Raw genomic sequence first — 27,069 nt, forward strand, 5'->3', positions numbered from 1 at the left:
ATAAACGTGAAATTTATATATTTAAAGAAGAAAACGCCAGATATCAGATTGAGATATTGAGGTTGATCTACGCAATCAAGAACGGATTGTAGAAAGAAGACAGTCGATATATTCTAAAGCAACCATAATTCTTCGGTCCAGCTTTAACAAATCTTTGGACGCTGAAACGATATTGGGTCGCAAAGATGCGTATTCGAGCTCCAAAGATCGATGGTTGGGAACTCTTGCGGAATAAAAATTTCCAACCTTACACGCGAAGCTGGTCACTCCGAAGGATTTCAGCGTACTATCTACGAACAAGATCTATCAACTCTTCGTGCGATACGAGAAAGAGGGCTTCCTCCTTCATCCGCCTTTTTCCCTCCCCCTTTTTCTCGACGTCCTCGATTCAACCTTCTTCTTTTCCTCCCTTTCCTTCTCCGGGATAAACCAGGATAAATGTCTCGGAAATATAGTGGGCCAACGTCTGGCAGGGACCGGAAATGGAAGCTTGTGGTCGGATACGGATATGTATTTCGTTTGGCTGGGCGAATTTTTTTTTTCGACCATTCTCGCCCTCATAACAGTTTCTGATATCCGGGATACAGCTTTTACAAACCCTGACTACAAAATTCCTAGCTTCATCCGCGGAGCAGACTCGCTCCTTAAGCCCATCCTAATACATCCCTACAGATCTCTATTCCATTCCGCGACTTGCGCTGAAAGGCAGCCGAGTTCTCTTCCTTTCTTTAAATTCCGGTGACGTTCGCGTAGCAGCGTGCGCGACCGAAGCGTGGCGAAACACAAAAGGGTTCGTTGAGCGGATCAGCGACGTTATAAAAGGGCGCAGTTGTCTAAACAGAAATTCATGTCGCTCACGAAGAAAGAGCGAGACTGGTGAGGAGACAAAGGCGCCTCGAAACAGGTGGCGGTCGATGCCTGCGTATTCTATGACGTGGTGACTTGGCTCAGCTCGATCGCAACGTGCGTGTGTATCGTACGTGAATAGTGATCGATCGACCTATCCGCAACGAAATTTCCTCCTGCACACTCGTTCAAGGCACTCCCTGATCATTTCTATAACCCAAACGCTCGATAATCGGTGGAAAGGCAAACAACCGAGTCGACTATCAATATTCTATTTTCTTCCTCCGCATCTGAGAATCATTCATATATCAAAAATTTATTTAATCGAAAACGATATATAATAATAAATGTAGCGATATATATTTCTTCGCTATAAATATGAAATTACTTCCGCATAATTTTTCATTGATTAATTCAATCGATTAGAAATCATATTTTCTCGAATCAAATCTATAGAAAAATCAAATCGAGTCAACTAATTGGCTATTAATTTTTACCGTATAATATTACAAAGGCAATAATTTTAGTACTCGGACCATTTATGCGCGCGTAAAACACACGTCGAGCTAATAACGCGTAGAGTTCGTACATACGAAAACCTGTCTCGTATCTCTCGTACGAGCGATAAACGACAAGATGGAAGAATTCAGAAGGGTGGCAGAGGTGCGCGATTAAAAGTCCTTCAGAGGATGCCGCGGATACACAGCTGGCGAGAGGTAATTGCGCCACGTGACTGTCGGTGTATAGTGCACCGAGCCACCCTGCACCCCGCCGCGGGCTCCTCCACTGGTACCGCCGGTACCTCCAGCAGCCTCGAACCCCCGTTGAGTCCCACTCGGTTCCCACCACCCCTTACACCCCCCTCGAGGAACGAGCAACGAGCAATTTCATTACTGCTTAACGCCTGTCATAAATCTCCACGGGCGCCCTCTCGCTCTTCCCTCTCCCTCCCCATCCGGCCACCATCTCTTCCACCCGCTACCCTGTCGAGGCTTTCTCCCTTGTTTCACCTCTTCTCCCCCCCAAAGACTCCACCCTCACTTGCACGACTCCGCGTCTTCTCTCTCACTTTCTCAATTTCTCTCCACTATGTTTCATCGTTTTTATCCTCCTTCGTACCTTTTTCCTCCTACTTCGCATCCTCTTTTATCGCGTTGGCATTTACAGACGGGAGAGAAAAGACGAAGAACGCGCAGAATGCCCATTCCGTACTTTTTACATCACTGTTTAGAGAAAAATAATGATGAGAGAATATCCCTGACATTTCTTCGCTTCTACGCGCCATTCTTTTTTTCGTCTTCTCGCGCTCGCTTCATAATCCTCGTCGTTGTTATACATTTCCTACTGTGCCGTGTCCTAATTTGCCTGAGAAACGAAGAGAGCCAGCTAAAGATGCAACCAGTACAGATAGAAATAGAGAAGGGGGAAGCCGAGAGAGCGTTGCAACACAAGCGCGGATCTTGGGGCATTCTCTGTTCTCCCCGCGCATTCCCGCAGTCTTCCTCAGCCGCGAGATTGTCGTTAGACGCTTCATTTACGCCCGCTCTGCGAAATTCACCGGGTGCGTCGCCGGCGCCGCGCTGATAAATCGCACAGTCCGCTTTAAACGTTTCTGGCGCGAGAAGCGGCAGTATGCGTTTCCTCACTTTTTCATCGGTCCACGACCGGGTATATCTCTCGCACGTGAGCGCAGTATTTGCCAAGCGGCGCGCTCCGGAAAACGGATGCTGAAGAATGCAATACGGCAGGGATAATTACTGTCCGGTTTCAACTTTTTTTCCAGTATTTTTTTTCTCTATTTCAAGCTTTATAAGATCGTAGGATTACAATTATTTAAAATATTTGCATTACCAAGCTGTTGTAAATATTTAATGTACGTTAAATCGCCATATATTAATTTAGAATAATCCTATAGCAATTATAAAATAATTAAATAAAATAATTTGTCGCGCCTGTGTTATTATTATATGTAACGAGAATTACGTTAAGCTCAAGTATGATGATCGGATCTGCTACGAATGCTTCATGGAATGGCAGTCAGTCATCCCGAACAGTGTCAACGGGCAAGAAAGAGGTCCGACAATCCACGGCCGGCTTTCTCGCCCACAGGATCGGAATGCAGATGGCATTGTTCCAGGGCGCCAATGGGTTCTAACGTTAGAGTCGGAGGCGTTGATGAGCCTGCACGGTCCACGGATGTTTTCTACGGTCTCGCACTCTCTCTCGATCCTCGCTGTCCGCTCATTCTCGCCCGTGAAAGACAGCGGAATGCGAATCGCCGAGTCCACGCGAGGCTCGACTATAGCAATATGCGGTCGCAAAAAGTCTGTCATCGTCGTGGATACTCGTGGCAAGGTTAACGCGCTGGAAAGCCGCCGCCAGACGCACACGATGCGAAAGAATATCGCTTTAATATTTTTTTTTCTTTTCCTTTTGATGCACGTTGCATTCTTTCACGCTATTGTTAGACGATCGCAATATTTTATAAAACATTGCGCTAAAAAATTCCTCTTGATAATAAATGCAGATTTTCACGCAGCGATATTGTGCGTCTCCCATTTTTTAATGGAAAAGCAGAGAAAATACATGATTTTAATCTTCGAAGCGATGGATATAAAAAAGGGATAACTCGTGCGGATCGTCGACACGTACGATCGATGAAGCGTCAAAAGTAGTTTGGGGCGTAATCTGACACGGTTCATATAATTTAATACAGAGCCTATACGAGAGATAGCCTATGAGAGAGGTAAGATTGTCTTGGTTCTTCTTATGACAATCTCTTCTTACCCTTCTCTCCGTATAAGGTTACCCAGCCGCATTATACGCGTTTCCTCGGCTATTAATGTGGCTTACATTGTAACTAACTGTTATATCGCGCCAAAAGTCGAGAGCTAAACAGCTCGGGATTTGAAAATAACAGCCAGCAAGGAAGAAAACTCGCGGAGAAACTCTATACATCGAATCTCGAGCCATCTACGAGTAGGTAGGCAATGGCGCGAGAAATTCCAAAACGAAGAAAATTCTGGCGCACGATGTGGGATTTATGGGAGTGTCTTGGAGCATTTTTCAGCTACCGAAGTCTAGGAAAGTCGAGGTCAAAAATATTTTTCCAACAACGCCGACCCACCGTTATCCGGACCGCTTGGGTTCGCTTCGTGAGCTTCGCGGCTCCTCTTGCGCGAGGCGTGAGTAACGTCGCTAAATCATACGCGGTTACGACTGGTCTCTGGAGATAACTCGCAGATAAGGAGAGGCGAAGATCATGCCGTGCGCGCGGCTTGGCTCGCGTGTATCAAAGGACTCCATCTGGTCGGAGCCACGAGCTCGCCGTCCAGCCGCGGCGTCAATGTCAACGGCCTAATCATGACTAATGGTTCTTCGCTAGCCGGCTTCTCTCCCTTTTACCCCTCTCATCCTCTCGTTGGACGCATCGACTGAATGTTTCGCAACGGTACCGTAGTGTCTACAGCACACATAGGTAGGCACGCATGCAGAGAAGCACTACGTACACTCGTGTAATGCACTTCCATAATCGTACGCGCGACGAAAAAAAAAACGAGAGAGGTAAGCAACGGAGAGAAGTGTGTGAGAGAGAGATAGGAATAGACACTTTGTAAAATCGTTGTACTTTGTTTCTCTGACGGGTTGGCCCGACTTGTGTACGCGTACCTCGCCTACAGTGACGTTCACAAGAAGCGAAAGCCGATCCCTATCTCGTCGTGTTCTCTCTGCGCTCGGCGATCCGCGGTGGACCGTAGCCGAACGACGGACGGGACGGTGGAGAAACGAAGGGGAAGGGGACATTTTTGTCCAATTAGCATGCACCGCGTTGCAGAATCTTTTGCCGATGTAATCTCTACGTGGCACAGGGTCCATATCTCGCGATATTACGATTAATGCAATTTAATGTCGGTACTCTTGGACGCGATATTGCTCGTGCTTCGTATATATACGCGTTCCGTATCGCAATGCCGCGTCCGATCTCTCCCCTCGATCCACCACGATCTCGTCCAAAGACAGAAACGACCGCCGCGAATCTCGATTCCGAACCGCATCCGGGCGGATTTTGATCTCGCTTCTCTCGCGTAAAGAGCGAGCGTCGTTTCGGGTCAGGTCCCGGCTGGGAGTGTGAGAAAACGAGTTCGGATGGTTATACGAGGGTCCAAACAACGTCGTTATTTAACAGTTATTATCGTTAGTCGATATCGAAATATCTCCGGATAATTATCGGAATTTACATTTTGCTACGGTTGAGCGGAGAACGCGACGAGTTTCCCGTTTTCTCTCTCCTTTCTAAAATGCTCTCCCACGATAATCGACAGATGCCAAGTCATAGAGCTCTAACGTAACAACCGTTGAGGCGATGGCTAGTCTGGAGTCAGCATATCTGAATTCCCGGAAGATCGAATAGTCGCGCTATAGACGATTCGAATGAGGTAGGACGAAGGGCGGAATTGCTTATATAGAGATGGCCGTCCGTGATATAAGATCCGGCGGATCCCGTAGGAAATCCCGGGAACGGATCTATCTTACCCCGAGGGATAGCGCCATTGCGCGAAGGAAGAGAGAACGCGCGGGGAAAGGAATTCACCTGTCAGCCTGAATTAAAGGATGGCGGGATCGCGCGCGTGTGAGAGACCCAGTCGGCTCGGTTCCCGCAATTGAGGCGTCTTGCAGACCGCCTAGTTCCCATTTCGAGGTTGCCGTGAAGAGGATACATACTGCCTCGACCTCCATCCAAATCGATTCACTCTGAATTTCGCGCGAAACTTTCATCAATGAAAATTAAATACAATTAAAAAGAAAATATCGATATCTACAGCGATATATATATATATTTTATTTAAATACGATTAATCGTCTCTTAGTGAGCTTAATTGTATGTTTTGCATTATATATTCGTATGTAAAGCCTGGATTTGAAAGCATAGAGTAAAGGACACAAAGTCTTCTTATGAATTATAAGTAAAATTATGGATAAAAAATGTAATGAGATTTCACTAAAATATTATCAATAAGTTATCCTAAAGATTTTGCGCTTTTATTTGAATACGCAATCATTACATGTTTCGAGTGTCAAGCGCGACTATCTTGATAAGAAACGATGTAATAGAAGGATTTAACGTATAGGACATTATTGATGATACTCCGGGATAATCAGGGATCTCCCTAGAACCGACCCTTCAGCGCAATCCTCTCGTCTCGGTTTCTTTCGCGCGGGATACACCGCGGCGGGCATTTACGCGGCATCGACCGCGAAACGAGTCGCCTCTCAGAAGTCGCCGTGTAAGAATGAAGAAAGGAGCAAAGAAGGAGACGAAGAAGAAGAAAACGGGGAACGATACCGTCTGAAGACCGTGAAATCCAGATCCACTCTAAGCCCCGTTCAGCTGGCGAAGCGACTCTCGCTTTTCTCTCTCGTTCTCCTCGTGCTCTGGACGCCCAATCCGATAAAAGGAAGATGCGCGAGAAGCGAGAAGAGAAGCGCGTGGCGAATCGCCGCGGAGGTTCGTTCGCCTCGCCGGTTCGTTAACCGTCCAATCGCGGCGGTACGAGAACGGCGAAGACACCGTCGTCGTCCACCAGCGAAGATGCCGCAAAAATCTGACGTGACTCGCTTCGGCTATCCAGTGTCCCGTCCCTGCGTTCCAAGCCGAGAGAAACGCGAATACGAAGACGGCAACAACTTTCTGCTTCAAGATATATCTAAATTGCATCACACACACACACACACGAAGCGTATATATATCTCTGCGCCTTCCTCTATATTTTACAGCCACGTTTTAACGGAAATTATATTAAGCATTGTGTAAGTATTTCATATATAAAATGAACGGATGGAAAACAAGACAGGCAAGAAACGCGAATTGCAATAAAAAAATTGTCTTTGAAAAATCAAGCAATTCGTAAATTGTACATCCAAACGCACGTTAAATTATATATGTTTGTTTAAAATAATTATTAATTAATATAAAGGAGGGATATTTTTACAAAATGTCACGGTGAAGATCTTTACATTTTTAAATAAAATAACTGCAAGTTATTTTCACGAGAAAGCCATTCCTGCGGTCAAAAGTTAGAACGCGCGCATTCATCGAGATCAAAATCTCACGTTGTCCTCTGAAGCGAACCACTGCCCGACGTGGTAATAGATCGATTGTATCAAAGTGTCACCCCAATGTCCAGTGCTTCTCCTTCCTTCTTCCGCTCCTTTTTCGATCGCAAAAAACAGACGCGATTCCCTCGTGAGTTATATCATCGCGTTCGTAGATCTCATCGACTCATTCCCCGCGACCACCGAGAAAGTGCTTAATGTATCGTGAATAATGTAATCCGTCGGTCGTTCACAATCATCATCTCTCGGCCTGACCCCGGGATGTAAGCGGTACAGAGAAAGATAAGACCCAGTGTGAAACAGAGAGGGGAGAATAAACACAATCGAAGTGCACGAAAGCGCATCAAATATTGATGCCACTTTGGCTTGCTACGCGCCGCGAGCGCAGGTACGATTCAATACGCAACCTACGCACGCATACGCCCGATCGCTATTCCGACCAGCTATAGTCAGGGTTCGATAGGGTCTCTAGAACCGCGTTCTACGGCTGGATGTCCAGCACTCTCCTTAATGGGTTGCCACCGATATCCTCCACTTCCGTCCAACATTCGCGCACACTCACAAACGGATCGCGAGATTTCCATGCCCGATACCTTCTCTTCGTATACCTCCGTTTCTCATCTTTATACCCTGGAAGCGTTACCTAGACTCTTAGAAGGAATTTAGAGGTCTACTGGGGGAATCGCGGGTAACGCACCTTAATGGGATTGGCGTTCGCGGAACGATCATTAACGTCGACGTGCGGATCCGCGTAAGAGAGAGAGAGAGAGAGAGAGAGAAAGCGAGAGCAGCGTTTTGTCCTTGGTCTTTGCCACGTCTCGATGCCCGGAGAACAACGTGGAAGCACGCCATAAATCCGCTACAGTGCCTCCTGGGACGTCCGCCGACCCCAGCGCTTTCGAAGTTGCGATAATTGCGGACGGTTAAGCGATTATCCAAAGAAGGTCTTACCGGACGTAGTTGAGTAATGATGATGGGGTATCGCGACATCGATCGTGTATCATGATAGCTGGCAATAATAGGCGCTTGTACGATCGAAAGGTACACGTTTTCGTCAAGACTGCCCTGATGATCGACGCCCGAAGCGCGAGAAAATCGGCGTTACATTGCGTGTACACGCCTTACTTCGTGTGCAACGACGCGAAAGATCGTTAATAAACGGGCGCGCTTAATTCATTCTCCGCTGTGCTAAATACATACTTATGATTAGATTAATCAACGTTGCAGCAGCATCGCAGATCGTACTGTATTTGTATAAAAAATTCATTCTCGAGAAAAGTATATGTATTACGCCACAAATGCAATAAAGTTATCTTTAACTAGAAGAAATGACTATGCGATCCGAGAGAGAAGAGAAATAAATGGCCCGGATGACTGATAGCGCCGGACTGCGAATCAGTCCCGGAGTCCAAAAAGACAACCGAGCATTAGCGATGTCGCTGCATCAAAGTTAAGCCTACACGGCCGGCTGGGACAGACGTGAGATTACGTCGAGCGACAAGTAGAACCAGAAAGGCTAATGAGTAACCGAGTTAATACCAGGCTCAGTGCCGTGCCCGCTGTCGCAAACACAGATAGATAAGTGTATACGTGCATATACGCATACGTGTATGAATATGTGACACGACTACGTACACGAGAGCACGACTTTCTCTCCCCTTTCTCTGTCCGCTCAACGACGGGATCTACGCGTACCGGCCCTCGGTTTAAACCTATGAATGCATATTCAAGATACGAATGTTTTAAATCCAGGCAGGATTATTCGCCGACGAGTAGGTAGGTACGCTTCTGGCCTGGAGGATCGTACGAGAGAAAGAGAGAAAAATAGAGAGAGCGGCGAGCTCGTCGGGGTGTATAAAGACGAGCTATTTTATTATTTTTCATATCGACAAGGGAGGAAGAGAGGAAAAAAGCGGAGAGCACGATGAGAGAACAACGAAGGAACGGGATGGAGAGGCGCGGAGGGAGGAAGGGGAGGGGGAGGTGAGGGATTAACGGCGATAAATTTCGCAAAAATAGGGGCTTACGCTGTCGCGGGGCGACAGTCTAATCCCAGTTCCGCGCACCACCCTCCCCTTTCCCCCCTTACGTAGAGATGAGAGTACAGCTCGACGTACCATCGTCGCGCGAGAAGCAACGCGTTGCTGGTGGCGATGCCAGCGAAGGTCCCTGCTTGCAGTTTTTGCAATTATCTTTCTGATACTCAAGAGACTTTTTTTTAATTTTCCTTTTAACCGTTATTTTTCCCCTCTTTTTGCAGTCAATCGAATCTCGGGAAATTCGCGATCTCAATTTTCCCATCCAGCTAGCGACTTTAAATGAAATGCATTTTTATAACCGCGTAAATACGCGCACGACTGTTTTCCAACCACCCACGGTGTCTTCTTCGCGCCATCAAGACTTCATCGCGAAACTTCATCAAGTCGCTTGGGTGGCTTCGGCGGGACGAAGCGTCGCGAAGTCGAGCGGAGGCGCATCCGTTGCGGTTTCGTTCGTAATCTCGCGAACGACGCGAGTGGGCGAGAGCAGAGAGCGCGCCGAAGTGGGAAAGAAGGAGTTTCGGCATTCAGCCCGACGTCCAGAACGGACGCAACAATGGCCGCGCATCAACATAATTACAGTTCGCCTCGGTTAGCGGTGCGCGCGAGCCCGACAAGAGCCAAGTATTATATTCAAATGCGAAGCGAGGCGGCGCCAGTAAGCAAAGCAGAACTGTAAAGGGCAGAAGGGGTTGCCGTGCCCCGCGGCCGAGCGGCAGAGGTTGAAGGTTGTAAGTTCACGGATGGAAAGGGGCGAGGAAGAGGAAGAGACCCGGAGAAGAATAGGAGGACGAGGACCGAAGGACGAGCGAGAGGATGCAGAAATGTCGCTTCGAGCTGTCCGAGTATCAAAGAAAGGAAATTACGTCGTCTGGCTTGACCTTTCCGCCACCTTCGCAACGTTTCCTCCTAACTAAAAGAGAGATAAGTGCATAATATTGATACCGTTCGTTTCATTAGTTTCAAAAATATGAAATAACATTATATCGAATTTGAATATTCTTACAACTTTCAAATGAATTTCATACTTTCGTTTTGAATATTCGCATTAAAATGTAATAGAAATATTATTTCTTTAATTCATATATTTTTTTGATTAATTTAAAGTTAGTAATTTTAATTTGCACTTGTATTACTTGTGATCTTTTCATATCTTGATGTAATAATAAATTTAAGAAATGAATTTCGCATAGACACGCGAATCATGCTACACGTCGCATTGGCGACATCGTCGAGCGTGAGAATCCTTCTGTAGGCAGGTCGTAAGATTAAGGAATGCAGACGGAATAAAAGACGTCCCCGGAGAGGGAGGCGGACGATACAAGGGGATACCGGGGCAAGCATTGACTTCCCGAGGCGAGGAAGAAACGAAGGCTCGAGGATTTGTTCGAGCGGAAAACTGCCGGTCGATGTATGCAAACGTCTCCTCCACGTTCTTCGGTGCCGATAGGGTGACAACGGGCGTGTCGTGTCGCCTACGGGAGCCGGTTTCCGCGTCGCGAAAGAATTGTCCGTCGCGCGTTTGCGGCGAGCATCGCGAAGCGGAGCGGATGCAAAAGGCGACGGCGAACGGGCTGGACCTCGTGGACCTTGACCCACGACACGTCAAGGACGAGCGAACGTTACCGGAAGCAGGTGGATAATGGCCGGCCCAGGGGTGCCAAGGGGACAATAGATGTCAGCCGGGACGCAGCGGCACCACGGCGGGATCGAGATAGCAGATCTAAGTGGGCCATACCGCGCTACGGTTATGGCGGCATAAAACGCTCCGCTAGTACCGGAGGGGGCGGCTGCGCGGGCATAGCCGACGGGTCGTGCCGTAGTCAAGTTGAGTGCCGGAGAGAGAGCCCCTTTACGGCCGAAAAAACTGCCGCTATGATTGTCTATGCAAATTGTTTAAGATATCCGGGGTGAAGGCAGTCCCGCGTCTTTTGCGGCTGCCGTTTCGCGAAAACCGACACGCCGGAGACTACTGTCGGCAGTGGCGCTCAGCCGTGATATTATTTTTCTACAATTGTACGTACCCAATAATCCCAATACTCAATATGCGTTACGACCGTCACATTCTTTTAACAGAATACGATATTCTAGAATGGAATATGTGTAACATTTATAACATTCAATGGCGCACAAGAAACATATCAAGTGTTTTATCTATCGAAAACAATTTATATTAGCGCAATGTGTTGGCTTCCTTTTTTGAATAGACAAACATAGAAATAAGATCTGAACAAGCTACCTGTTGGCTTTTATCGCGCCATAAAGTATTAGACATCCTGTGTTGCATCATACCTTGATGGCGAAACGGATGAATTAAAGATCGTATCAAGATATATTGCTATAGCGGCGCACGAGCGGCAAATGAAGCGCGTTTCATTATCGATCTCGATGGAAAGACGTTAACGTTTCGGTCTCTAGGACTCTACCACATGCAGGTAATGATATTACTGGTTTGCGGTTTGCAGCATGCCGGCCTTACGTATCTTAGATAGCTTATTGATTGCCTCGACTGCACCTCGCTCTCCCATTACGACAATGTAGAAATTGCAGAGACAATGTATCTGTTGTACGCCAGATATATAGCTTTACAATTTATATTCTCACTCTCATAATTTCCCTCGATTTTTAAAATTTAATGTTTTATACATTTAATATTATTATAGGGTCGTAATGACTACTATTGTTATCAGTTTCTGCATAAGTATATTTTCTATCGCAAATTTCATATTCTATTCTATATAATTTAATAAATATCCTTTTATAAAAATTTAAATCATTTTTTATTGTAGCAGTGACATATAATTGTCGAATGCAAAAATATTTTAAATTTAATCAGATTCATTGCTACAATTTCAATTTCGTACACATATAACAAATTCTTACTTACGGAAAACGATTGCGAACAGCATCCAATACGTGAAATAAAGTGCCATAAAGTGTAGAGCTGGCAAATGTAATTTCATAGAATGTTTCCATTGATATAAGAAGACTACAGTTTGTATCAGGACGAAGCTATGGTCGAGAAGCGAAAGGATAGTGGAAGTGACAGCAGGGACGGTAAAGCAATGGGATAAAGTGGTAGTAGAAAATTGAAGAACGAAAGGAACGACGAAGCGGAAGAAGAAGCAAAGTCGCAGAAAACTGCAAACTAGACGGATATGACTTTCCAGTAAATTAAAATGGATTATATATGTGAACTCCATCTTCAATTTTATTTCTCTCTTTTATCGCATTCTCCAACCTACCTAAAACGTATATACGTCCGCTAACTAACAATATCGGTCGTGGGGAATTTAGCGTGTAAAGATATTTAAAAATCGATATATAATCCCATTTTCAATTGAGGAAGAAGGAAGAGAATAATAAAATTCACAAACAATTTTTACCGAAAAATTGAACCTCAAGAAATATGACTATTTTTTACAATTAATTAATTACATTCTCAATGCATATCTATCAAAATAATATTAAAGCCTTTTTCGCAATATTTTATTAAATATTAAATGCATTAAGAAATTGAACAAACTATGGAGCATGTGTATTTATGTGCGTAATTTTTTTAAATTCTAAAATCTGATGGCAAAAATACCGATTCTTTTTGGAAACAATAGAATGAGCTTTTATGGATATACCATATAATATCGTCCGAAGGAGAAAGGATGATGAGAAGGGAAGTACTAGGTCGGTATCCACAATTCTGAAAAGCCCAACTCCGCCGTTCGGGGAAGGTCGGGACACGGAGTCGACCATGATGTATGCTTCTCTTCCGTCTAATTAAACTTGGGGAGGGTCGCCGAGTTGGTTGGTGCGCCGGTTGTACGGACGTACGTACGGTCGGACTGACAGCGAGGGGAGGACGGCTTTCAAAATGACAACCGGAGAGAGCGAGAAAGAAAGAGAGAGAGAGAGAGAATCGGCACTACTGAACGAGAGAAGAACGGAAGAGAGATCCGCGCCTCTCCGCGAACGCATGAAACGGTACTTATAGTGAGAGTGGGATCACCATCGACTTCCTCCCAGGAGATTCGATGCACTTAACTTCTATTACATTATTCATACGCGGCGATAAACAATTCGCTGAAAAAAAAGAAGACGGCGGCGGAGCCACGCCGGACGTTCGTGCCGTACAAAACTTTTATCGGGCATTGGCAAGCGTCGCGATTTTCGAAAATATCGCCGAGTCAGCGTAACGTGGCAAAACATGCGAGCCTGTGCGGGGATCTGCGCCAACGAATACATAAACTTGCTTTTAGGAAATTCCATTAATCTCCAGTTGCACTCCGCTACCATATACACGAAGTTCGTTTTGTGCAATATATCGATTATTTCAGCGAAATAATTCTCTTTTTTTCTCGTCTGCTTTTATTCACTTTACTGATTATAACGAATACTATTTTCTCTCTCAAAAGTATCTTACGATATCGATATAAGAATCACTATTTGATTTTTCATATCTCTTATCGGGACCGATCCATTTAAATTATGATTCAAGACAGACTTACAAGAGCGCGAACACTTGTGCATGATCTTTTTAGTTTAATCGCTAACCGTACTTTCTGGTGGATTATCTAATCTAACGATAAGTTGATTAATTGACACGCTCGTATAAATATACAGATAAGAAAATACATGATATCCGAGGGAAAAAATTAAGCAATAATATTAATAGTTCCTTCGAAGTTGCGAATAATCCAAATCGCGATCGTTCAGTCAACAATATGATTTTTTTCAGAACCGCGCCTTACAATATAATATAATAAATGCCGCACTTAAACATTTCTCTCGAATCTCCAATTCATATCAAGACATGAATAGGCGAGGCATTGCTCTCTACATTGCCATTCTATTCCTCTGTACTTACTTTGCAATATTTATGTCTCTATGTTAATTCTAGCACCGAAATTATATTGCGAATTATTATATTACACCGTAAAAATTATCAATTTTTATTTTCTCTTCCCCATCTTTTTTCTCTGTATATGTGTGTATGTATTAATACATTCAATTTCCTTCGCAATTTTATTCCTCGCAATGTATTTATCTCCTTCATTCTCTCCTCGCTATATCTTTTTTCGTTTTATACATTTTAATGCAATGCTCACCGCGCCCGGTATTCGCTTTTCCATAGAACGCTACTTATTTCCCTCTGTCGATCTCTCTTCATCTATATCTAAACTATGTGTATACATACATAAACTATGTCTATTCAACCGTGCCGCGGTGCGCTCGGCTGCTTCCCGTCTACCGTGTCAATGCGGACTAGCAAGCTGCTAGGAAACGGGACAGACCATTGGCGCGCCCCAACAAATTCCTTGGCGCGAGACGTCGCGCGATTCCGAATGTTTAACCAGCTAGCTTAAACGACGCTAGATGGTTGAACACGATCTGGAATTCTCGACGGCAATGCTTCTATACGACACGAAATCGGTATGAGCGACGATCACATTCGCGTATTAGACACAACGAATTTACGGCGAATATCATTTCGACTCCCTTCAATTTACTAAGTATCCTCAAGGAATTTTGGGGAATCGTATTATATAACATTTCGTTGATTATCGAATTGTTGTACTGCGTTGAATCGCGACGTGTACTTAAGTTCGCAAAATCGCGGTCATCGATCCTTCAAGATTGCGCGCATCGTCTTTACGAAGAAAACAGGAAGTTAGGACATTAAACGTGCGAAGAAACGTAGTAAAATCGTAATTCGTTGGGCGAAAAAAGACAAAATATCGGGGAGAGGCGCTTAAAGACCTTGGCACTTGAGTAAATACATGGCCGGCTCGCGCCAGTTACTCTTTCAAGGTGTAATATGTATCCAGTCCACCGAATGAATTCCGGGCCGCGGTATAGTCGCTTAATCGCTCGTAATAACGCCGAGACGAATGCGGCCCTCCCCGAGACGACTGTCGCGAAAAACCTCCGCAATTTCTGGCGGATGGCACCGTATAATCGCTCGCGGACGAGTTCCGTGAGTTCTGATGCTTGAATTTGACGTTTTTTTCGTCATTACAGCGAACACATTTTTATCTTTTTGCAATCCGATGAACTTCAAACGTGAGAAAAACGAAGGGCATTCGTATTCTTTCTTTTAATTGTATTTTAAAATCCGCAAATTTTAATTGCATACGTCATAAAAATGTTATAATTACGATAACTACAGCTTGAAATTATATTTGAATAAACATATTTAGAACGCGTTAAATAAAAGTGACGTTAAAACAAAAGCGCGTTGTCCCGATAGATGCGTATAAGATTTAATGAAAACGCAAGACACACAGGGGATTAGCGCGTGCATATCGATCGAAACTCTCTCCGTTCTCCCGGATGTACATCGAAACAAACTTTGAACGAATCGACAGACATCGAAACTCAGTCGTCGGGGGACGGGTCCCGATGCCATCGTCGGTTTACACTAAAATCCTTTTAACTTGGGCATCGCGTATGAGAGAGAGAGAGAAGGTCGTTAATATCCGCGAGAGCTTTCGACGACGCGATTAACCAAGAGGCAAGAGAAGCGTCGACCACGGACACGTCTTTCTACGAGCGAGCGCGGTATCGTCATCGCGCAAACAACGTATATGCATTAAACCATGAACCCACTATCCCTGACGTCATATCCAATACACATTGTTCGGGGGTTGCTGAAGCCGCGATACGGTACAGGGAAGCGAGGAGAAGAGGAGACGGTGGAACGGTAGGTGAGGGGAGGGGAGGACGGTAGGTGGCTGCAGGGTGGTTTCGAGGGTGGCTGCCAACCCCCCCAGTGCGGTAATGGCATTAACCGAGCTGCAATATGATTACCGCTCTCGCAAGGTAACCTGATCACACCCGAAATCTATGGGGTGTCCAAAGTACGGGAGAACAAGCGAGATAGAGAGAGATAAAGATAGAGAAACTTGTACATATAGCGAGGGACAATGTATTGCTTGAAATAGCCGCGCAACGTTACGCAACTGCGGCGACCGCCGTCGACGCCGGGGGTTCGGCTGGCATTCTCCCCCTTAATCGCGTTGCGCTTTTTGCGGCTCAGATTACCCGTGAATCATTAGATACTCGGGGCCCCGGTAGAATCGAGAGCTACCACTACTACCAACGTACTACGGATCATTCCTTATCTCGGTATTACGAGATTAGCCTCCTGTCGTTTCTCTATCTCGCTTTCTCTCTTTCTCTTCCTCTTGTTTTTTAATTCTCTTTTTTGTTCGACCGAGCGTACTTTTTCCGCTAATTGCCCGCGGATTGACATTGACACGTGTCGTGAGACGTGGAATTCTTTTTCTTCGAAAATTCAATAAGAAATCCGGATAGGATTGATTCGTCAAGATATAAATATATCATTAAAAAAATTAATTGCACGTATTTTTTACATTAAAACTAAGTCTTTACATTTCATCAATAATGACGGAAAGCCATTAACAGTTTGAATAACCAGAAATATATATGTCAGCGACACAGTTTTTTCTTCATATTCGCGATTATGAGTAAAATATGCACAAAATGATACAGATAAAGTTGACGACTGACAATCCATTATTTTGACAGAGATATCGCAAAGCTGAATCGCTTTTGAAAACAGGAAACATTCTCAATGCGCTATATGAGGAAGAAGGTACTTACCGTGAGATGTTGAAAGAGCCACGCCCTGAGGATGTTCGTCGCGACTTTGGGAAAGATACCCCGTTTCTTTTGGTTTTTCTTGCCCGTCGAATCGTCGTCTTCCTCCCCCGTACCCTCCCCGCTACCGATACTCGCGTTACTCGCGTCACCTGCAACAGTAAGAAGAGAGCCAAGGTCACCACGTGCCGCCTCGGTAATCCGAATTCACTGCAAAAAAAATTTAATTTTTTCTCTTTTACATCTTTCCTTAATGAAAACAAATATGTGGACAGACGATTTTTTGAAATTGATTGAAATAAAAAAATGTCGATTAATTGTCAACGAAATATGCTGAGATGAAATATTAGCTTAGATTAGTTAATTGTTCGTTTAAAAAAATTCGGTGAATAAAGTAAGAGAAATCGATTTCGATTAAATCGCGAGATGCCTCGCACGTCGAAGCAGGATTTCCGACGCGTTTAAACCGCGCTCCGATTTTCGGTCCATACCCTGGTGGGCGATAACTACCTCGACCCTAGGGCTGGTTCCCATGCATACAAACACCATTAAGCCACCCGCAATCACCCAGCCCCCTTCGACCCGGCGGACCCCGTACACACGCTCCGTTCTCGGCTCAACCGCGTACCCCTGCCTCCTTTCCACCCCACTTCGCCATCACCCCGCGTGCATTAATTCCCCGTCATTTATCAATCTTAGCTTTTTAATTGCACAGTCACTGGGGACTCGAGAAGCAGGACAGTAATGAGAGATATTAAGACGCTTTTGGTTATGTAGGCCGCTCTCCGGTAGCTAATGTCATTTTTTTCATATTATTGATCGTATTTCGAGTTACTGTGCAAAGTTGCTTATATATTTTTTCATCTATTATATAAAATGTACTACACATTTCAATACATATTTAATAAATTACATTTCATATAATATGTGTACTTAGATATGATCTAAATTCTTCTATTGCAAGAAGGGAGAAATCTCACATCAATCGTAAGTTTTCATCTGGCAAAACGCAATATTACAGGTTACGCGGTTGTGATGATATTACGGGCATGATCGTTACCGTTGTGACGTGGGGTTAGTAGATGGCGATTATGGAATAAAATGCAATTTCGTTGGAATTCCCGTGATGTCCCGGAGAATCAATCTCCCGGACGAGCCTGGGCGCCGGAAGTTCGAGGTTCCCTTTATTCCTTCTCCTCGCAATCAGCCAGAAAGGAGGGCTACTTACGCCAGCGGATTATAAATGACCGAGCCTTATCGTGGTGCCCAAGGCCCCGGTTCCCAAGGTTCTATCGTAACAGAGAGATCAGGGTGAGCCCGGCGCTCCCAGGGGGTTCACGATGACAGGTCGCCCGGGAGCGCCGTCGACCCACCCCTCTCGCTCGCCAAAGAACGGTCTCGTGCCCGAGATTAACTTTGAATTCGTCGAGCGAACCGTCGTCGGGCGAGGGATGGGCGACGGCAGGCAGGCAGAACGAAAAATTTGTCCGTCGTAGGAGCGGACGGACCGGAACGACGGGAGATCGATGGAAATCGGTACCGCATACGACGTATTCTCGCGTATATACCGCTTTCCTGAATCGCTCCGGGGGAGAGAAAACGAGAAAAGGCCTCGGATCTGCGACCTAGCTTGATGGGCATTCATCGTATCGCGACGCGATTCGTTCCGTTGATCCGGACAAATTTTAAAAAATGCAATTTAAAAAAAAACAAACTTTTATCTGTAACTGTAATTTGCAATAATGAAGAATCAAGTAGAAAACGCATAACCTGGTCCGCAAGATATCGGATACATTTACGATACGCTGAAAATATAAGCGGACAAATTCAAAGACGTTAAGATAGCAAAACTACGTCAGCGTTATGGATTCGTTCGATTAGTTTCACGTGGGTCGGCGATTCCGATGGTCATTTTTTTCCTCGTTGACCAAACCTGTTTTCCATCCGGAGCCATTGGCGGCGGTCGTTGCGCATACGACAAAAACGACGTTAGATGTCCACCCTCTCTTCGGCTCAGAAGCCCGTTAATGGCGCGCCCGCAAAGTCGAATAGGGCGGCCTGCGAGCTCATAGAACGAACGGCGGGTGGCTAGCGGAATAACGGAATGGCTAACGGGAACGTCCCTCTGATTGCAGTTAATTTACTCGCTGAATCGGGTTAATGTAGCGTACAGGTCGTACCGTGCTGTGCCGTGCGGTTCTGTACGACGGCGACCTATCGGTGTCCCGGCGAAAGAAAATGGTTTCCTTCGTCGGAGTATCGTTCATCGTGCTCGCCGACTCGGACCGAATTCTTTTTAATCGCGCAATAACTTCCTGCGCGATTAATTCAATTTCGTAATGGCGAGCACCATTATCTAAATACAGTCTACCGATTTCTATCTTGGAAGCGGAAAAATTGTAAATCGTACAGAAGAATTGTAATTGGAACAAGTTCTAGAACACACCTGGAAACGTAATAATTTATTGCTAGCGTAAGAAAAATACCTGCGAGGCCGCATTGGAAAAATATTATATTATGAGTGCAATAATTCATTCGATATGTATGACACGGTTTCCCTTGACAGGTCGTTAAAATCTTATTTAACTTTAGAGATAGCCGGCTTTAGATACGTTGATGCACATATGTAATCCAGCTGCACTGGTATTTCACGCGCGATCATCCGCCCACATAAGCTGTCATCGATAATGTAATGTCGTTCCTCGTCGCAATCGAACGCGCGTCATGGGATCAGAATCGCGATTGACGACCCACGCTGAATGTTCCGACACGAGACAAAAATATGAGCTTTGTGTATATGAAATTTAACAATATTCTTATTCAAAATACTTGTGCTGTATTTAAAAAATAAAAAAAAAATAAAAAAAAAATATATTTTCCCAGCATATTTTCAATGTCCTCTGATTATTACGTCGCAAAATGCGAATATCTCTACTATTATCATAGACAGTAATCGATAAATATAGTTATTCGTATACCTATATATATATCGTTTACATCCTCACCGTAGAAATTGATAGCGCAAGACCACCTACGCATCTCGCACACGACGATCACATATATCGACGAGCGAGTATATTCTACGACCGATACAGAACGGTAACCCAGAACTCTAGCGATGGGTACACATATGCTCGTGCGTAGCACGAGTGCGTTCATTCACACGTGTACTCTCGCGCGTGCTATACAACGCGTTTACGAGGACGCTCTCGGCGGCGAAACAGGCGCGACGAACGTCGACGGCGGCGACGGGGGTAGAAGCCATATCGTCCGCGTGTTGATTTACGCGGCGTACCGCGCATTTTTACTGCCGCGTTATAGAGATTTAAGTGCGGCCAATTATACGTTTATGCGTCGTCTCCGCGTCTGCTCTCTCTTTCTCCCTTTCTCCCTCTCACTCGCTGACTCTTCCGATTCCGTTCAACAACGTTTCCGACCAACGCGCGAGTCCCCGAAACGACGCGTCCGGTTTCTTTCTTCCTTTATTTCGACCTGTCGCAGCTATACTTAGCGGATGGAGAATGGGCGAAGTCTTGCATACGTCGGCGATAATCTATTTCGAGTGAGCCAAATCTATCGCGCGCGCCATTCTCAAAATCAGAAAATACAACTCTTTGCTAGACGTACATCGCGCTAACGATGGTAATAATTAATCAATTGCGATTTCCGTTTTAGGCTAGGAATATTAATTGAAAGAAAGAGATGAAATACACATGATTGAATTTATAATCGTTGCTAAATCGGTCCGAGATCTGTATGAGATATCTGAAATTTAGAGAATATCCACTTGTAACATCCTCTACGTTTCTCCTTTCATTCGTCCATAATGCTGTACGTATATGCAAGTATATTATAGAATTACATAATTCATAGATTCGAAAACGTTTAGAATCTCCGGGGAAATCGATAGACCCGTTGATCACGTTGGAAAAAACGTCAAGCCAAGAACATCTTCCTCGAAGACGAGGCCGCAGCCTCTATTTAGGGTGGCCGCGCAAACTGTCGAAATAACCAGCGCATATGGCCGCCGAAAATAAACTCCTCCTTATTCCCATCCCGTCGAAGCGAGGACCGCGCTCGTCTCACTCTTTCTCTCTCCCTATCTCTCTTGGCTTCTCGTTTGCGTTTCTCCTCTTTCCATCCTTCCTCATCAGTGTTTCTTCCCAACTATACGTTTCGAACTTTAGATCGCATACGACTTTAGAGGCGAGCTCGAGGCTCTCCGATATACGCGTAGGTAGATAGAAGACGTCCCGGATACCGAAATATTTATTTGTTGCCACATAAGAAGGATCACGAGGCAAAGGGTGAGGGAAAAAATCGAGAAAAAGATGAGACGTCGTAGACGTCTCTTCGAGTATCGCGATCACGAAGACGCATTCCGCGATTGAGAGCTTGACGATATCGAAGCGAAATTTTATGAGTCACGATATAATCATGGCGAGAATTATTGATCGCCCTCGAGAAAGAAGAGGCGGCAACAAAGAGCTTTCGGCTCGTGATTTGCGCGGCTGAGAATCGCGGGGAAGGTCGTTGCACCAAAACACGCTCTTCTGGCTCGTGTTGATCCGAGAGTCTTCGCGGCGGCCTCGCGGCGACCGCGAGGGGGACAGGGGTCTCTCCTCTCGACGATTCCCAGACTATTTTTGACGATGAAATGTGGCTCGCCGGTGTTGCCCGCCGCGAGAGGATCGTCGCGGTCGATTTCACGAAGCGCGCGTATCCACGCATCTGTGGGACGCGTAATACGAGCACCGTTTAATCCGAGAATCTGCTTAACCGGGAGATTAATCGGCGATTGTGAATGAGATGAGGCGCGATGAGGAGCTCTCTCAAAGTCGGCGCAGGAAGATCGCCGCATCTCGCGAAGGTAGTCGATGTGAGAAGCGCACTTTGTGGAAGTTTGTCTTACAAATGAGCCGCACGACGCGTATAATTTAGTGTGCCGCGTTTGCGCGTGCACATTGGCAAGTAATCTAGGACAAGATTTCTTTTTCTCATCTTATCCACTTATCATTTTTTCACTTTCTCTCAGTTTATTGTATCTTCCATCTATACAAAAATATTAATGAAGGAATCACATTTTGAAAGTTTCGATTCAACATTCCAATATTTTTCCATCGAAATCGATAAAATTGATAGATCAGTTTTTATTCTGGAAGATTATGATAAGCTTTCGCGTTTATTAATGCTAATTGTCATAAAAGCGATGTATTCAGTATCAATAAAAAATGTCAAGAATTTAAGGCTTATAACGCAACAGATTCGATTCACAGGAGAGGAAGATCTTGGATCTCGAATCTGTAATCCCAATGACGCACGACAACGTATCGGCGTGCCGCGGAATGAAGAGGGAAGAGACCGAAATATCTGCCTATCGCTACGAGCCGGGACAAATATGAGACGAAGGGACGAAGAAGCCGCCAGAGACGTCGGAGCTATGCGGATTAACGGATGGAACGTCGGCCTCTCCTTCGGCTCTCGTTCGGTCCCTAAAAGCATCGCCGCCTTTCGTTCCACTCGCTCGAGATATTATTGTTATGATAGAGTTTCGAAGTTTCTCAGGAATGTCGCCCGGAGACTCGCGGAACAAGAGAGAGGAGGACTGTCCCCGATTCTAATTCCTCCGCGATTGTTTACACAGAGGCGCGCGAAGGACCGCGCGAGCGACGAAAATGTTCATAGAAACGATCGCTTTCTTCGTCGCACGGCGTCGTTTGTCAACGAACGCCGGCCGAGACTTCCCCGATTTATCTGACGAAACAAAGTGTAAACTCGTTAAAAACGGCACCGACGAAAAAAGAAACTCGAACATCGGCCGGCAACGGAATTTCCCGCGTCTCAACGTAACCGTTTGCGAACTCGTTCTCTTTGCCGGCGGGCATCATCCTCTTTTCGGCAATCGCCGCGAGGTGCAAAACGAGAAACGCGAATCGCGGATCGAGTCACCAAAGCTCCGTGGGTGAGAAGTTAACGCGTATCGCGGGATTATGACGATAAATAAAGCGTAAGGCAGAGAGAAAGAGGCAGAGATCGAAAATAAAAGGGATAAAGAATGCGTTGGAGTAAATACGAGCGAGTGAGTCAACGAACGAACGAGCAGATCGGTAGAGCGAAAGAACGAACGCGGTTGATTGAGACATCGGTGGAGCAGCTGTGACAGTTATCTGATTCATGGACATGCCAAGTGTATTTTATGCCGTACGACCTATGAATACAGATCGATCGGACAGTGCGGCGCGATGCGGCCGCCCCGAGAAAATCATACGTGCGCCTCCGCATATATGGCTGTATCAATTACGCGTATACACCGGGAGTCGCGCGACACGTAGCCGAAGAAACGACTGTACGAGCATTAGACCTATGGAGAAAACGACGCATTAGAATTCATCGAGCGTGTCCCGGCTACCAGTTTCGCGAGATCTGCCGCGCTCGATAACAATCTACGTGATAAATCGCCGATTTGTATCCGCGATTCTAGACATCCGCATTAATCCGCGGACGCCTTTTTTACGGATAGGGAAATCGTAAGTAATAGACAATCGTGGAATTTATGGGCAAATGGGGAACAAAAGATAAAACTGTCGCGCGAAAATCATGGAATATGCGAAAGAGAATTTTGATACGATACGTTAATGCTTAGATATCATTACGTTCGTATGGTGTAATTTTCTAAAAATATATCTTGCATTTATTTGATCTGTTAAATTTAGTTTCGACAAATAAGATTTGTAAACAAAAGCATATAATTAAAATTTGTACATCTAGACATTTCTATAGGACCATCTCGCACAATTATGTTAATCAAAATAGGAGACGGGAGGGGACAAATATGCTGCTTCGTGGATACCGCGAGAAGCGTAGACAAATAGATAAAGCCACGATATCTCTGGGACAACGTTGCCAACGAAGCACGTACAAAGATTGTACTAATTAATGCCACGAGACCGTGCTGCGGCTTCGGTGATGTGCTGTTACTAGCAGCAGTGCTGTTACTGTGATAATTACCGGTAGGACGTGAGACTCCGTCTTAATTTGGTCTGGACCGGAGAAAATTACTAACGCGCGACATCGCGCGATGACCAAAGTATTTGCCGCGTGATAGTAAAGATAGAGAAAGATAGATCAATAGAGGATTATTTTTCTTCTTTTGCTCGACAAATTTTTTTCGAGATTAAAATATAAATTATTTTTTCTATACCGACTAGAAATGTAAGCGCATAAATTTGACACTAATGTATCTTAAAATTTAATAATTCGGAAAATACATTTTAATATTAAATTGATTAGGCAATTATTATTAAAATTTACTATTACAGCGATGATATGAGTATTAAAATATTGATATTTATATTGATTATTTTATTTTGCGAGCAATATATTCAGAATAACAGTAATAAATTAAAAATCAATTAGTGTAAATTAATAAGTCTCAAAATTATACACGCGATTCACGGGCATGCAAACGTTTAAACTTGTTTGTAATTAATCAATTATAAATTTTTAGATTTTAAAAATTCTTAGCTATTTTTTAATTTCTCGAAAATTTTTTCAAGATAGTTTTCAAAAAATTAAATAACAAAAATCTTTAAAAATTTTATTTCAAATAATTTTTAACACGAGAATTCAAAACTGGCTAATTGCAAGTTAAACTATTTAAATAATCGTTTCCGAATCGAGCGTACACACACACACAGTTAACGGAAGGAAGTCATAAAATCTTATCATCGATTGAATTATTGACTCGTGCTCACATGTGCAATCTTTATGCCGAATGCATAAAGCGTTGCCACGTGCTTTGCACATCCTCTCAGCGGTATTCTCGGCTTTTTGTTGATGCGAGCGACGAACGCAATTAACGGATAATTCGCGCACGCAATTCCAGAATCTCGGTAACGCTTGTGTTTACGTAAACTTTTATACGATTCCCTCGAGTGATCGTTCGGTAAGGACATTAGCTCGGTGGAAGAGGCAGCAGTAAAATCCGGTCGTTCGATCAACCGTCATAATACACAGAAATAAAAGCGCTAATGGAAACGCGCCGGCGGTGGATGCCGTTCGAGCCCGTTCTCGTCGTCGACGTCGACATCGTCTTCGTCTTCGTCTTCGTCGTTGACAAGTGCGGATAGCTTTCGGGACATGTGACGAGCACGTGTCTCGAATGGGAACATATCGACTTTCGTCCTGGGATTAGTAAGCCACGGCGGTGATCTCCTCACCCCAGCGAACTTGACTACGACGCTCTGGTTTTTTTACTTTTTGTCACCGTGTGCGGCGTCGAGACGCGTTTAAACTCCTCGTCACGCGCTACGATGCGTTAGCGCTCGTTTATTTCCACGTCTCTATACTTTCCCCCTCGCTTCTCAAATAATAATTATAATCCAATCAAAGTTAGTCTCGGTGAGTGTCTTTTTTTAATATACTTTCTGCGTGAGAAGTAAAAAGGAAAAATAAATGTTGCATAAGTTTTATAATTATATATAATATAAATCGCATCTTGTATTTTGAATCTATCGAGACTTTCATCTAATAATAATTTGACGTGTAAGATTACGAATGCTGTGATCGATCGATTTGAGCTATGTTGGCGCGTATCGTACATCTGCGAGTAAGCACGGGACGACCAATTCGCCGACTTCCGCTTGGCCGGAGGGTCGAGAGAAATGAGCACCGGTGGTCAGTAATGAGCCAGAAAACTGGCGACAGCTTCGCTATGCACTCTATATTCTATTCCAACGAGACGGGCCGCCGATATTACTATGTTCGTCGCACACGCGCATACACACGATCGCGAGCTTCAAAGCGCGTAGATATGCGTATGTATGCGTATGTATAGCGCGCATGAGGGCCCATAACTCACGTGGCCGGCCCGCAGGCCCGTCTTGTTAGCGCCCCGCAGAAACCGAACTGGGATTCTTCTAACTATGATACGGTCTCCTCCAGCGATATATGCGGGGTGCCGGGAGAATCGAGATAGATCTTACGCGAGGTAAGGGGAAAGGGTGGAAATCAACGATAGAAAGAGCACAGAGGTAGCATCCGAGCGACGTAAAAGAGAACGAAATAGGAGAAGAAGAGAAGAACGAAGAAACGCGGTCGAGGAAGAGGAAGAAGGAAGACTGTAATCTCCTCCCTTTTCTCCTCTCTGATCCTCGTCCCTCTAGCAGCGCGCATAAATGCATAGCTATCTTCGCACGCATCTTCCTCGGCGGAACGACCGAACGAAAAGAGCGCGTTATCGGTACTCCGACCTGATAAATCCCCCGAAAGAATAATGAGTCGACATTATTCATGCCGACCCGTCAGCGTCGCTCGACCGGTCCGCTCTCTCTCTTTCTCTCTCTATCTCTCGTTGCCCGTCCGTTTCACCGAAGGCAACGTTTCGGCACTTCGCCATTAGGGGATCTCCGAAAACGAGCGCGGGAGAGAGATCGCCGCTGGTAGAATCGGCCGGACGATATTAGGACAGCGCTTAGCTGGATCAACTGGAATTCGTTTGGGGCACGGACACGGTGGGGTCGGGGCGACCGATTCGTTTGATCGATAGCGCGCCCTGACTTTTGCCCGATACCTATTCCCGGACAGCGATGTTGTAGGACGAGGCGGAAGAGTCATTCGGTTCACGATTTTCGTAGAGGATTTTTCAGTCAAGTTGAAATTCTACGGAGAATACGAGAATCTCTTTAACTTTTAGAGATCTCATACTTTATACTTTTTGCGATAAGAGCAACGCATGCCAAGAATAATCGGAATAATGATTATATCACTGTGGTATATCGTAAATCTAATGAGACCTTACATTAGCAAATATGCGCGGCGCGTGATAAGGATTCTAAAATAAGAGAGCGCACGTAATTTACTCACTCGTGAATTATTGCATTTGTATTCTCTCTGCCTCTCTCTTTCTCTTTCTCGTTTTATTAATGCCAGTAATAACTACTCTCTGCCCTTATTTGTCTAAACTCCCATCTGCGGCATAGTCGCAACGCGAGTGCGAATTCATGGTTGTCGTGACCGCCGCAGTTCAATTTCCGTTTTGCCAAGAGAAACAACAACGCTGCCCTCTCCCCTCCTCCCGTCCCTCCGTGATGCTCGATATTACTATGGGCTAGATTCGAATTGCCCCCCCTCGAATATATGTACGCCCGACACCGGCATCTACCAGTGACATTGAGTGACACGTTTAGCGCGTCCGTTTTATTACAACTTCCCCCTTTCGGTCGCGGCTCTCCCGCCAATTTGATCGTGCCATAAAACACGTGGCGACAGATTCGGCGTTCTACAATCACGCGACCAACCGGGGCAAACTCTTTGCACGCTCCGTGCCTTGACGAGCGATACGGATTTTGCAGCCCGCGTCTCTCGGCTCGCCGAAGCTCGGAAGAAGCGAGAAGATCCCGGGCTCCCGATACGAACGGTGAATTATCGCGGCAAACAGACATTCAATTTTCCG

The 27,069-nt window shown here is 45.2% G+C and overlaps 1 protein-coding gene across 4 annotated transcripts in view; it reads right to left on the minus strand.

The window, feature by feature from the left end:
* The window catches only part of LOC105252077 (homeobox protein homothorax), a 376,959-nt gene that overhangs the window by 130,033 nt on the left and 219,857 nt on the right, over positions 1 to 27,069 (minus strand). For 2 of the 4 annotated variants that reach the window (XM_025413054.1, XM_011259291.2), the window contains exon 10: positions 16,620 to 16,768. In XM_025413054.1, the coding sequence (XP_025268839.1) occupies positions 16,620 to 16,768 (149 nt within the window). Of the gene's footprint in view, positions 1 to 16,619; positions 16,772 to 27,069 lie in introns of all 4 variants that reach the window. The other 2 variants (XM_025413053.1, XM_025413052.1) reach the window with 1 other exon arrangement.

The sequence above is a fragment of the Camponotus floridanus genome, unplaced genomic scaffold (assembly GCF_003227725.1).
Source record: "Camponotus floridanus strain SB8 unplaced genomic scaffold, Cflo_v7.5 scaffold6, whole genome shotgun sequence".
NCBI classification, from domain to species: Eukaryota; Metazoa; Arthropoda; class Insecta; order Hymenoptera; family Formicidae; genus Camponotus; species Camponotus floridanus.